The sequence below is a fragment of the Thunnus maccoyii genome, chromosome 20, assembly GCF_910596095.1.
Source record: "Thunnus maccoyii chromosome 20, fThuMac1.1, whole genome shotgun sequence".
Classification (NCBI taxonomy): domain Eukaryota; kingdom Metazoa; phylum Chordata; class Actinopteri; order Scombriformes; family Scombridae; genus Thunnus; species Thunnus maccoyii.
Genome location: NC_056552.1, coordinates 16,094,125 through 16,107,746, shown reverse-complemented (window position 1 = coordinate 16,107,746; position 13,622 = coordinate 16,094,125). Strand labels below are relative to the sequence as shown.

The following is a 13,622-nucleotide window of genomic DNA, read 5'->3' as shown; positions in this document are numbered from 1 at the left end:
TTTGAATAAGTGTTTAAACCCAGAGCGGGTAAATAAATAAACTGCACCGCAACATTTAGTGTTTCTTCCTTGCTGTTCCATAAATTGTGACCCCCATGTTGGGGATCACTGGGCTATGATGCCTTTAAGGGTCCTCACAAGTATAAAGAAGTTGCGTGTTTGACCCCACCTAGCGGGCTCAGCTGGTGTGAAACTCTGGTGACGTCATATCTGGAAAACGAAACTGAGGATCGGAGTTTCCCGAGAAAGCCTACAGACTACAAAGCACTCTCCTCGATATATAAAGGAGTCGGGAGTCGGGGCCGTGTTGTCACGCAGCTTCAGCTCGTACAGCAGTTATTGTCCTGAACAATATTTCTGACTTCGGACCCTGGAAACGACGACACTTGAACTAAACTCGCACACCGACCAGTGAAGCCTGTCACAGCAGGTAGGAGAGTTGTTTGTTATGAAAGCTGATACTATCATATTAATATTAAGCCTATGAACATGTACAGTAACTCCTGCACAGTCAAGCAGGCAATTGGAATATTTAACAACACTATATATGGCCAGAGACGGACAGTAACTATCAAATACTGTGTTTAAATTCAATCTTTACTCCAGTATTTTAACTATATGCAACTTTAAAGCCTACAAACAATACAGACAAATGAAACAGTGACAAAACATTAAATCAATGCATACTGCTCTGCCAGTATTCCGCACAATCAGTATCTTCACTTTACATTCATAAATACATTGTAGCTACTATTCACAGTACCTTTCAGTGGCATTTTGAGTGCAGGAGACTGACATTTAGTGATACTGACTCATTGAGTAGGCTGAACCAGACCCCTTATTGGCCTGCTTCCTCTTTCTACGATTCAGAAACTGCAAAATACAGGCCAAGCAGATGTTCCCAGTTACTAGAGAGTGCAGCAGGTATAAGGCTATTGATACTGTGTTGTGCTGTTGATCTCTTCTTAAACATTTGATCTATCAGTGGAAGTGCAAAATGATAGAAGTCACACCTCATTCAAAATTAAAAATAAGTGTTTTATGTTTTAATGAAATCTAAGATGCTGTTTATTGTATTTTCTTATACTTAATGGTATTTATTGGTTACCTTTTCCCTTGAAAATGACAAAATAGCGCCATCTACAGGCAAAATGTCCCTTGAAAGGTGAACCTGAAAATTGTACTAACCAATTGAATAAATAGTCACCGTGACTCAGTGTAGTGTGGTGTTACACCTTTCATTTCAGTGAAGAATTCAAGTAATCCTTAGATCTTTTTTGCTTTTGCATCGTGTGCAAGGTAATCTGAATACTGATGGCTACTAGAATCCAGTATTAAGATCAGGCATTTGAAATTTAGGTTTAATAGTTATTATTCAAATATTACAAAACAAATCTTCATTTAGAGGCCACATCAGAATGTGTACTTTCTATTGTAGGTCAGCTGAAGATCATGTGACTATTCAATGAACAGGCTCACACCCATGAAGTTATATGACAGCAAGCCAAAGCAATGACACATGATGAGGGATTCATGCTAACACTGATATGGCATATTTTTCTCGCTCTTGTAGAAATGTCTCATTCTAAACCACTGCTCATCCCGTGGCTGCGGGCCCAGATTGACAGCGGCAGCTATCACGGTGTCCACTGGACGAACCAGGAGCGAACAGAGTTCTGCATCCCCTGGAAACACGGTTTGAGACAGGATTCCTCCGACAGTGACATCCTCATCTTTAAGGTGCACTGACTGTCATGCAAAGACATCAGCAAATAGAATTTAAAGAATCCAATCCACAGGCTTGTACTGTACATCATGTATTTCTGTTCATATAGTGTAATTATTCCTGCCTTCAACCTGTTTCTTCCCTGTAGGCCTGGGCAGAGGCCAGTGGCAATGGCCCAGCTCAGGGAGACCCCTCAGTCTGGAAGAGGAACTTCCGCAGCGCCCTTCGAGCCAAAGGCTTCAAAATGCTCGCTGACAAGAAGAACGACTCCGCAAACCCACACAAAGTGTACTCCTGGCCAGAGGAGTCAGCATCAGGAGGTGAGGAACCGTCTGTCTTTAATTATAGTGGATAACAAGCGAGTTAAAAAAAGACTTTTTTTTTTATACGTGAATATGCTTGTGATCACACACACTGTTTGGACTATTTTAAGATGAACCAGACAGTACAGGGTCACAAAAAATGCACAGAAAAAGTAAAAAAAAAACAGACTGCTCTCTCCTTTGCAAAATCAGAGCACATTCATTTCTCTTGCAGCTTTATTCATGCAAAATTATTCAGCTCGTGTGTTTTAACTATAATCCCAGACAGGCGGGAGGTTGTAGTGTTGAATGAGTCTTTTGCTTTAAACCATTTGATGAATAAGGAATCCGCTGTTTCTCCATGTTGTCATGAAATATCAAGAAATATATTTTTTATTGCAAATGAGATTAATACAAAAGTCAGGTTATACAGCAAGTGTAGCACAGAAACTGCTCATGTCTGCTCAAATGTGAGTTAGGTTTGGATTTGAAATGACAAAGCAGATTCCTATCAGCGTGACCACATACTCTAAATCCCCCAAACACCTCCTCACCTGGTTTGGATGATCACATTACTCTCCATCTTGCTTACATCTATGTCTAGATTTATGTGTCTGTGGTTGAGATTTATCAAGCTAATATGCAAATGTGAAAGATGCAAGTCAATACCATTTTGTAAAGGGGATTATAAGATTGAAGCGCAGCATAAATGATGAAAAGATAGTAAGCAGCAGGTATTAACTGAGCTCTTTAATTCCACTTTCAAAGCAAACTCTTCTGCTGGATCCCAAGACCAAGATGAGGCTGATTTGTTGGAATTTGTCCTTCCTGTACAAGAAGTAAGCGACTGTGTATGTGGGTTTCACTTGTAGAAACACAGGAAGTGAAATAAAGATGCTGTATAATAATGTCATTGCATATTAACTCATTCGGGTATGTGTCTGTGATATCTTAGAGCCAGGTTGTTCCAAACTTGAAGAAACTTGAAGACTGTCTCTTTCTTCCAGAAGAAGCTATATATTTAGGTAAGGCAGCTCATCACTTGTTATTCATTTCCTCCTGGCATGAATTGGTATCTTAGAAGGGAAATTTACTTAAATATTCTTAGAAATGGTCATTAATTTGATAGTTAATCACTGTGTAAATATTGCTAAACTTGAATATTTGCCTGCAGAATCCACTGTCAACCAGGATATTCTCCAGGAGTGTCTCAAGGGGCTGAACATTGGGCCTGAAACAGGTAGACTTATGCGCACTGCTTATCATTTCCTCCCTGTGTTGCCGCAGTACGAGCAGAAAACAACAGTATCCGAGATACTTTTCCTAGAAACACCTTTTTCAGTTTCTACCAACTTTTCCACAGAGGACACGGCAGGCTTCAACGCTCCTCCTGGGCAACAGCAGCTGGAAAATCAGGTTTTGATTGGTGCACACATGTTGCCTGGGCAACAGCAGTGTCCAGTAACGTTTGAGGTTGCAGTCAGTGAAGCTGGGTTGCCTGAGCAACCAGCACATCCAATGGTGGGAGCTGTGGGAGAGGCCTGTGGTGGGCAGTTCGTGGAGCAGTTCATAGATACCATGAACAAGACCAATGACAGAGACCATTTCAGTAAGTTGAAGCAAATGAGGAATTTACACAAAATCACATACAAAACGATGTCCCTCCCATAAAAATCAAATTAAATATCTTTCATAAGACTGTTATAAACAATATGAATGATGAGAGTGCATAATAAACTTGTATTTCGGTTGTTGTTTTTTTTAACAGAAACACACTTTCTCTTACATATTTTCTCTTTCTGTATCCTCAGAGACTCAGTTCAGGGTATCTGTGTTCTACAGAGGTGTGAAGGTGTCTGAGCAGGTGGTTGAGAATGAAGCTGGAGTCCGCTTAGTTTACAGGTAACATCAAAATGAAGGTTTGATTAAAGGAAACATGTCTAGCCGATGTTAAATATGGCCAGTTTAGCTTCAACACAGCTGTCATAGTTAACGGAATAGTTTGATGAGTGGTATCAATCTTCTTGGCACGAAAGCAAATAAGTGTTTTTTTCCAAAATGTCTTTTAAAGTCTGTGGCTCTGACATTCATATGACCTGCTGTTCATCTTGAAATTAATAAATGCAATTATGTTGTCGTCACTTTAGGCCTGAACTCACCGGGCAAATTTTTGACCACGAGTCAGGCCTGTCTGTGCTCTCGCTGCCAAGTCCTGGAGCCATGCTGGATCAAACCCAAGCCAATCTGACCCAACGCATCCTGGACAAGCTGGGCGATGGTTTGGATGTGGGGGTGTCTGGTCATGTGGTCTACGGCCAGCGACGTGGTGAGATCAAAGCTTTTTGGAGCTTCTCTAAGTTTGACCAGAGCGGGCAGCCCCAAGAGATTTCTAAACTGCAGCCGCAACCGCTCTACCTGTTCAAGGACTTTTTGCGAGGTGGGCGAATAGAATCACAACTTAACTTTTTGTTACCTGTAAATACATGTGCAACATCTGGCATGTTGGCTTGATATAGTGATTGATTGTCCTATCGCTGCAGGAATAATGGAGTTTATTGAGGGGAAAGAGAGCTATCCCTGCTCCTTGTTCTTCTGCCTCGGGGAGAAGTGGCCTGACCCTGACAACAGGCCTTGGGAGAAGAAACTCATCACAGTGGAGGTGAGAGAACCTTTAAATGATTAAAACGCAGACCCAGTGTTGCGCTGAGACTGAACTTAAAGCAGTACTTGTTTGGTAAAGGAGTGATCAACCCCCCTAAATTGGCCACTCAAGGCAGCCATAGTCAGCAGCACTTGAAAAGCAGTGACTATTGACTATGACTGTCAATTTTGTCTCAGTATTGATTAATAGCACCAAGGGAGCAAAGCCTGAATACCGGTGGTGACAGCTGCTCACTCAGGTGTAAAAGGTTTATCTGCTGTTGTGCCTCTACAGAGGTGTTCATGCTGAGAAGTGAAAAGCTTATACAAAAAGTCACTTCAAAGAAACCAGCGTGACACGTTTTTTCTTAAATTTCATGGCCTTTGTTAAGTTCACCTTAGCCACTCTCGCTCTTGTCATTCTTGTCATTGCATGTGACTTTTGCTCCCTGCTTTTTCGGTCTCAGGTGGTCCTGACTTCACTGGAGTTACTGAAGAATATGGCTGTTGTAGGCGGCGCCTCCTCCTTGCAGTCTGTAGAGCTGCAGATGTCCCTCGAAGAGATGATGGAGATGTGCTGATGCGCTTTGCTGCACTAGAAGAAAGTCAACGTTATAATCCTTGACAAGAACATCTCAGAAATGCTTGTTTACATGTTTTATGAACATTTTATATTGTGATTCAACACCAAAGTGAATGGTGCAGTTAATAATAACATTAATAATATAAAAAAAATGCAATGGTGTTGGATTTACCTGTACATTTAAACATTGATATTTCAAATTAATTTATACCTTGATATTTTTAATAAAATACTGAAGCAATGGTCTGTGTGATTTAATCTTTCTCACATCAAGACCACATTTTCAAGATACCCAGTCACTTTCTGTTGCAAAGAGACTGAGCATAAGAAAAGAGTCCTGTCACTTCGCGGGCTTTTCACTTACTGTCTTCCATTTGAACAAATGTGTTAGTGTGGAAAAAAGTGCCTTCGTCCTGTCTTGTGCTTTAAAGAAAAACAGCAGATTTTCTTCTAAACTGACCCAGTGGCATTAAATGTGAAATTCCATCTAGAGGCTGTCAGTCATCCTGTTGATGATCTTATGTGTTTATTTATGAATAGTAATCATGCAAATATTTCAGAATCAATGTGGCAATGATTTACATACATTTCCACATGTAGTAACATCAATAATCAGAAAAAGGACTCCACCTTCAGCTTAATAAAGATCCTTTAGTAAAACTGAAATACTGTGTATACAGTAAAATGAATGCTGTAACCACACCTAAAACACAAAAACACAGCAGTTCAGTCAAAGGTTACAGTCACACTGGAGTATGAAATTCCAGTCAATTCAACAGCACAGATGTGATAAGAGCATCTGGAATCAATCAAAATATTTTTTAATGTTTTGTCACATGAGACAGTTTTTGGCTAAGTATACAACTGAGCACAATCCAAGACAGTTATGTACCACAACACACTATACAGACTGTACAGAATGAAGTAAACATGCAGTGCAGATGTTTAGTTCGTCTTGTTTTATTTAAGGGTAACAGTGAGTATCAGGTGTGGCCTGTTTACCATCAGTTACAATGCAAGGCTCTAGAGAGGATTAACTAACTATATACTGAAGTAAAAGAATCAGTACACAGCGTAAGATTTCAAGACTTTATTAAAATATTTAAGAATATTATGTTATTACATTGACATCAGTTCATTCTACTACCAATTGAGAATTTCATTCATTCCATCCATTGTGATATTTTTACTCTAAATAAATTATTATCCTGAATCCAAAGAGGAAGAAGAAAAAATCAAAAATTAGGGACTGGGTGAGAACTACATCGTGTTGTTTTTTCGTCCATACACGTACAACAAATATTTATGCACTGTCAGACTTTAGGATCGATGTTAGTCCTTCTCTCCTTGGTCTGCTTCTCCGTCATTCTCTGAGCCAGACTTCCCCTCTTCAGTGATCGAGTTCTCCCTCAGTCCTGACATCGGGACCAGCTTCCCCTCTGCATCCACTCCCATCGGCTGGATAATATTATCTCTGCAAAACAAATGAGGTGTCAAAAGCATGGACGATTTAATGATCAACAACAACATAGTTCTTATCTGACTCATTTAATGTTTGTCTGCTCTCAGCCTGCTGGACGTTTGTGAAGAGGTTTTTTTTTCTTTGTGTTTTTTCTTTTCTTTTTCTTGGTTCAACCTATTGTAATAAACTGAGTTACGTTTCTGATAATGTCGCCTATATCATGAGGCCTCTTCTCTGCAATTGTTAAAAGGAAATGCTAACTTCATTATACAGAGAAATTTGATATGGATTGATATTAGACTTACAGATAGAAGGTAAAACAGAGAAATGTAAATATCAATATCTATCATGTACTTGAGCCTCTTTTCAAACAATATCTTCAACTATCTTATCACCATTTAAATCATTTTAAAGGAGATTAGTTCTCATTCAAACTAAAAAAATGTTTGAGTCTTTTAACAGAAATATGTTTATTACTACAATTATGCTTTTACACACATCCCTGTAAGAGTCAACAAGTTTTTTGTAGTGTCACTGACCTGGACAGCTTGTTGAAGAGCATGATCAGCCTCTTGGCCTCCTCCTCCTTCTCCTCCTCCGTCATGCCCTCCATGGGGTCCGGCTGTTCTACCTCCACCCGCCCCGTCACAGGATTGATGCGATCTTTCACCTGCCGGTACTCCTCTGTGTCCGAGTCGGAGTCGCTGGAGTACTGGGCGTCAGAGCTGGAGGTCCTGGACCCCTGGCCGCCCAGCAAGCCTCTGGTGGCGAGCAGGCCCGCTGCGTTCCCGTAGCCTGTGTACTTGACAAAACGCCTCACTGGAAGAAGAAGATGTGGAGGTGATAGGCGGTGAATGGTGCAGACAAAGCAGTATATACGCTAAAATGTTATGACGTCATTTTCAATCAGGTGTGTAAACTGTGTACTGGTACAAACCATTTTTAACACCACACTGACACACAGAGTTTCTAAATCTGTCAGGTTGAATTTTCAAGAAATGTACAGTGGATTCAGAAAATACTCAGACTCCTTCACTTTTTGCACACTTTATTATGTTGCAGATTTGATTTTAAATGGGTAAAACTGCCATTTTTGCATGTGCTCATGCTCAAAGGTTTTTAGCAAATGTAAATGTAAAAACTGAGTATTCAGATCCTTAATTCAGTACTTTGTAGAAGCCCCCTTGGCAGCAGTTATAACATCAGCTATTCAAAAGATAGCTTGTTAGGTTTTAATATTTCAGAAAACTTTGCACAAATTCAGTGAACTGTTGGAACAAGGTATTAAATAAATAATTTTGTCAAATTTTGGCAACTTTTTTCAAGCCATTTAAGAGAAAAAACAGGAAAAAGGGGAAAAAGAGGTGTAGAGCAGCAATATTGTTGAGATTTTTGCATCCTCATCCTTCTTCTCCTATCCTCTAATTTAAAAAAATCAAATCAAGACAAAAGCACAGTACGTTATCCACTGTCTTGATCTGATCATTTTAACACAGTACAGTGTTGTATTTTCTGACTAGACTTTGTAATTAGATGATAGTATCTGATCTTACCATTTTCCTTGCAGAGGACAAAAATGAGATCAGCGGCACAGTGTTTGACATCTGTGTCCAGGTGGGTCATGAGACGTATCAGACGACTCTTCACTGTGGAGCCTTCCTCTGGCCTGTGTGAGACGTCTTTCAGAGGAGGCAGGATCTAATAAAGGGGACGAGTTATTTCAGTAGACTTGAATATTTTAAGGACCGACAATGTGGCACATATTTTTCTTGTGGGTGTCATGTTTTTGAGGGGTATTACATGTTTCCTGATGTAGTGGCGTGTTTCTTTGTGGGCCCGGCAGCTCTCTGTCAGCAGATTGAGGATTGGTGTCAGCTTCTCTTTGATCTTATCGCCCTGAGAAGCAGAAACACGACAAAGACTCTCTCAGGTTATGTCAGTATTAGCTGATGGTCTCTCTTTTAAATTCAAAAACTTCAACATCCTTAAATCTTAATTCTAGCTTGACTTCTAAGCATTTCCAAAACCCCTTGACCCTTCTTCTGCTTTTACCAACTCCAGACGTCTCTCCATGAACATCAGCAGGGTGTGGACACAGTCCATGTTGACCCCCTGGCACTGCTCTGAGTTGGGCTGCAGGGGCACCATCAGCAGCACGTCGAGACACTGAAGAGGCAGCGCTGACAACAGGTTGACTGTGTGACTGCGGGATCAGAGAAAAGAATAGAGGAACGCAAAGAGAGAGAGTTGATAAAAGAGTGATTTGGTTCAGTTTAGTGTGAATAAACTGAAAAACACAATAAGCAGTAAACATTTAACATTATTCATATGTACCAAAAATAAAAGTGTGATCGAAATTAAACATTTCACAGTTCTTGGAAGAATTCATCATTAATCCAACATTTTTAAAAATATACTGTACATTAACTTCAGCTGCATCTACATCATTGCAATTAAAGATGACTGTTACTGTGATTTCTAAGTTATCCTACTATGGTTTGGTTCATGCTCACCCCTGCAGTTCATCAGTATCATCTGTCAGTAAACACTTCCTCATCAGGCAGAGACGCAGGATCGCCACCAGGTGTCGGTAAAGAGCTGCATCATCCTGAAGAGAGTTCAAACATACTGTACAGCCCATTTCTCTTGGAACAGTTAATTTGGGCTGATAATGTATAAGAAACAGTTGAGGGAAGGGGAGATTTGGATTGAATCTATTCTTTAGTGCACTTAAATGTTATGTATTTCCTCAAAGAGAGACAGAAGACTGATAACAGTCTTATCTTTTTGCTGTTGCACCTGAAGGTTGCCTGGTTTAGTGTGGACTCATATTCACTGACCTCACTCGGCTCCTGCCTGTGGATGCTGTGGGTGATGTTGAAGAGGATTTTGAGGATCTCTATGATGCGCTGAGAGGCCTCCAGAGAAATAGGTGGTGCTGCCGGATCCAGCACACACTCATACTGCTCCTTCCACTGAACCTCCAGGCAGTTCTCCAGGGCTGCAGTGAGGATGGATACACCTCCTTCCTGGAAGTGGAAAATATTGAGTATGAGGGCAGGATGCAACTGGTTCACTCCGAGAGGAAGTGTAAATACAGCACTACATACTGTATTTTTCCACATCCCATAAGTAAGTGAGTGATAATTTTATGTTACCTGTTGAAGCTGAGTGCTGAGCTCTGACCGCAGTGCAGTAATGAGGAACATGAGTCGTAATTCATAAAACTGAACACTGGAGGGAGATGAACCGCTAACACCTGAGGACAGACGCTCTGTAAGACCACACATGAGCCTGACAACAACAAAACAAAACAAAACAAAACAATTAAAAAACAGGAGATTAGCTGTGTGGAAACATTCACAATAGTCACAATAGTGCCACTGTGATCTGTTTTTTTTTTTCAATTCTCATAATGACCTTAAACAACCCCTCAGAGTTCAGGCATGAACTTGCTGCTTTCAATCAAATGTGGGTGTATGTGCATAATAAGCCAGTCAAGCAAATAGTTTGTGAATCCTGGGGCATGTCTCTGTTTTTTCCACTATGAGAAAATAAGCCTTCGCTCTTGGATTCTTAGGGACTGACACCAAAGATTGATGTATACCATTAATGTATAATATGGTTTCATTTACAAGATGATTTTCTGATACTTAACTCGATTGTAACTTCACTGGAAACACCCTAAAATGACTTAGAACTGTCTAAATTTGACCATTATCTGCAGGAAAAAAATGCAGAAATGCAAGTTACAAAGCAAATGGCTGTATGTGTGTGTGTGTGTGTCTCTCAAAGCCCACCTGAGAGCGCTGAACCTTTCCTGTGCCCAGGTGCTGTTGTACACCACGTTACACAACACCTTCATGGCCTCTTTTCTCTGCGCCTCCTCTCCCGACTCCCCGTCCTCCTCCTCCTCTTCCTCCCCGTCCATCTTGCTCTCCCTGCGGTCCCTCCTCCCTCGCTCCAGCACCTTGTGATGGACGGTGCCTCTGTGCATTTCGTTAATGCTGGTCCTGTGGCTCCCAAGCCAGCTGATGCTGTCCAGATCTCCGCTGTTGGCGATGCTGATGTCGCTCTTGGTGTCATCCTCAAAGGCAGGGTATTCATCACTCTGGTCGTTGGCTTCAACGTCACCGTCGTCTTCCTCGGTGCGACAGTGGAACACTTTGGCCTCAGCGAGAGAGGCGATGACGTTATCGTAGAATTCAGAGTCGGGGTCGCTGGCTTCGTCGCACGCGTCAGTTGTGGTCAGCCCGGCCAGTTTGGCCAGAGTGAGGAGAGCGCTGTCGGTCACCAAGGGGCCTAGGACCTTTTGGTCTCTGGAGAGGATCCTCAGGGTGCGCAGACATACTCTCAACAGACGACATTTAACTCCTGTTCTTATGAATCTCACAAGGACAACAGCTAAACTCTGAGGACAGGGACAGAAAAACAGACGTATAGTTTAACAGCATTCTTCAAATAATTCGTGCCAAGCAGAAAGTGATGGGTGTCGGATACCTGTCTGAGGATGAGGCCTCGATCCTCCTGGTCATACTCATCACAGTCGGAGTCAGAATCAGCGTACTCCCTCACTTTATTCTTCCTGAACTGGTACAGCAGGGCAAAGATTAAATGTGATTAAATAATTCATACTTCAATTCCAACATTATGAATTAGTTTAGGGGTGCAATATTAGACTTAAACGTTCTGTACCTCTTCTAGTTTTCTTTGCTAAAGGAGGCGGACAGTGAGTTTCAGTGAGCAGTTCAGGAAAAAAGAGAGAAAACACTATCAGTACGCCTTTGTAAGGCTGTTCAATGGCTGCAAATGACAGAGCTGAAAGTGTTAAATAGATTATCATGCAGTATGCTTGGTATCGCTTTGCCTGGGCTCAATCTGCCTGAGCATACAAGGAGAGAGGATCAGGGACAACTGATACAGCAGAATTACTAATCAGAGACAGACTGTGGAGGAGGTGTGGGGAGGGGTAGAGTGAGGAGGAGGAGGAGGGGTGGATATAGGGTGATATGGAAAGAAAGGTGAGATTTAGAGAACACAGGTAAGACATTGGCGTGACAGTAAACTTTCTCTCATTTGGTGGATGCGGCTGCATAAAACAAACTTACTTTCCTTCTGTCCCTCTCCTCTGCATCAAAGAAGAAGCACTGGGCATACTGGAGGAGAGAAACGACGACAAAACAGTCTGAAACTGTCACAAACAGCAACATATCATCCAGAAACAAAGATGAGTGGGTATATGTGTGGTGTTACCTCTTTGTTGAACTCTTGCAGTTGTGTCTGAACACCGTTCTCATCCCCCTGCCTGATGCACTGGATAATCCCCTCCACGTCTATGTCCATGCCTCCTGCGCGCACACACACACACACACGCACAAAAAGGAATAATCATTTAGGCTGTAACAATATTAAAGTTACACAACAATAATGATGAGGATGGTGGTAAAAGGGCTTATGCATTAATAAACACATAGAGACAAAAAACACATCATCTACAGTATATCTGGTCTGTAATGCACTCAGAATATGAAAATAAAATCCATTAAATATGAAATTAAAGAGGAGAAATGATAAACATTTAGTAAACTACTCATTCTACCAACATTACAATTACACAACACTGATAAATGCTTCTTGGGTAATGAAAGCTAAATCTGTATCTTTTACATGACAGTTATCCATATTGAGATGCATTCTACACTCACATTAAAATGATTGCAGGCAGATTACAGGAGTTTAACTCCTTGTTTGTGGAAACTTACCTTGTGCGGTTCACTTTTACAGCCAGGTGGTATACTGAAAGTGTGCCAAAATCACCTTGCCAACTCAAAGTGCTGTCACAGCTTCAACTCTACTTCAGCTTGCTTCCCAGTGTATCTTTGTCCACATATGCACAGTGTTCTGCCTTGCAATTTGCTCAATTCACTTTCTTTCCAGTCGCCCTCATGCACTAAGCCTAACTCTCTCTCTCTCTCTCTCTCTCTCTCTCTATAATCCAAGAGAGATGCAGGGGCCATGGAGTTTATAATCCACTAATGGACTCTAAGCTTATATCTCTCAATGCTGACCCTCTAACCTTTTACAGGTTTCGTAGACTTGTACTGCACATCTCTCTCTCTCTCTCTCTCACTCTCTTTCCAGCTTGAACACAAGCTTTCCCTCAAATCTCCTAATAGCTTGAGAATAACTAAAATAACCATTAAGATTTTGTTTGTACCTCCCCTCTCTTGCTGTTGCATAACTGTGCTGAATTCAATGTGAAAAACATTCCTGCGAAATGCATCTGTAGAGTCACCTAAGATGACATTGGTATTTTTTTTACAACTCAAAATATGTTTTTTTAGTTAGAAAAATCATTCCAAAATGAGAACTGAGTTATATAATGTGCTTAATGTATGATGATGCTGTTTGTGTCTGCTCCCACAAGATGGTGCTATTTTCATATCCTCTAGTTCGTATCCTCTATTTCTAGTGGAAGTTAACTATAAAATTTAACTATGACCATGTGCTACTTCTGGTGATAATCTACACCAGAACAGCTGCAATATGTTTCAGTAAATCAACCGTGTTTGTTTTCACCAGTTTTCCACTGTCATACTCACGTGTACCGGGAAGGGGGGAAAAAAAAGAAGTTAACACACCTGTTGCAAAGTGCCTTGCATGCCCTGAGAGGCGAAATCTGTGAGAAGATGATGTGTGAATGAATGACAGCCTTTCCTGGCAGGATGCTCACTCTTGTGCCCAGTGGGTAGAGGAAACAGGGCCATGGGGCTGGAGTGGCCGGCTGGTGGCTGCAGGGTTACAACAACAGGATGCACACTACGTCAGCGATAGCAGGAGAAAAGTCAGAGGAGTGCTGATAAAGTGCTCTTATGGAAGTAAACGCATATTCCTTCAAGATGAATTACA

The 13,622-nt window shown here is 41.3% G+C and overlaps 2 protein-coding genes across 9 annotated transcripts in view; one reads left to right on the top strand and one right to left on the bottom strand.

The window, feature by feature from the left end:
* The first annotated feature begins 218 nt into the window (after positions 1–218).
* On the top strand, positions 219–5,490 carry irf3 (interferon regulatory factor 3). The gene is made up of 11 exons (XM_042396387.1): positions 219–430; positions 1,574–1,740; positions 1,875–2,046; positions 2,797–2,867; positions 2,984–3,053; positions 3,203–3,268; positions 3,392–3,637; positions 3,840–3,930; positions 4,176–4,465; positions 4,569–4,687; positions 5,136–5,490. Exons 2-11 carry the CDS (start codon positions 1,576–1,578, stop codon positions 5,247–5,249), a joined length of 1,404 nt encoding a protein of 467 aa, XP_042252321.1. The 5' UTR covers positions 219–430; positions 1,574–1,575; the 3' UTR covers positions 5,250–5,490.
* Positions 5,491–6,326: 836 nt separating this feature from the next.
* Positions 6,327–13,622, bottom strand: part of LOC121886428 (synembryn-A) — a 14,335-nt gene continuing 7,039 nt past the window's right edge. For 7 of the 8 annotated variants that reach the window (XM_042396380.1, XM_042396381.1, XM_042396382.1 and 4 more), the window contains 14 exons: positions 13,355–13,504; positions 11,967–12,061; positions 11,822–11,869; positions 11,409–11,426; positions 11,214–11,303; positions 10,514–11,124; positions 9,872–10,007; positions 9,554–9,742; positions 9,227–9,321; positions 8,766–8,916; positions 8,514–8,609; positions 8,267–8,411; positions 7,253–7,532; positions 6,327–6,725 (listed from right to left, as the gene is read on the bottom strand). In XM_042396380.1, coding sequence (XP_042252314.1) covers positions 6,584–6,725; positions 7,253–7,532; positions 8,267–8,411; positions 8,514–8,609; positions 8,766–8,916; positions 9,227–9,321; positions 9,554–9,742; positions 9,872–10,007; positions 10,514–11,124; positions 11,214–11,303; positions 11,409–11,426; positions 11,822–11,869; positions 11,967–12,056 — 2,091 coding nt within the window. In that variant the 5' untranslated portion in view covers positions 12,057–12,061; positions 13,355–13,504 and the 3' untranslated portion in view covers positions 6,327–6,583. The remainder of the gene's footprint in view (positions 6,726–7,252; positions 7,533–8,266; positions 8,412–8,513; positions 8,610–8,765; positions 8,917–9,226; positions 9,322–9,553; positions 9,743–9,871; positions 10,008–10,513; positions 11,125–11,213; positions 11,304–11,408; positions 11,427–11,821; positions 11,870–11,966; positions 12,062–13,354; positions 13,505–13,622) is intronic. The other variant, XM_042396386.1, reaches the window with a different exon arrangement.

Bases quoted from the DNA above. Each gene is read 5' to 3' on its own strand.
- irf3 (XM_042396387.1), top strand. From the start codon at position 1,576: ATGTCTCATTCTAAACCACTGCTCATCCCGTGGCTGCGGGCCCAGATT. The intron at 3,054-3,202 runs GTAAGGCAGCTC...ATTTGCCTGCAG, and splicing joins AGAAGAAGCTATATATTTAG to AATCCACTGTCAACCAGGAT. The intron at 4,688-5,135 runs GTGAGAGAACCT...TTTCGGTCTCAG, and splicing joins AGAAACTCATCACAGTGGAG to GTGGTCCTGACTTCACTGGA.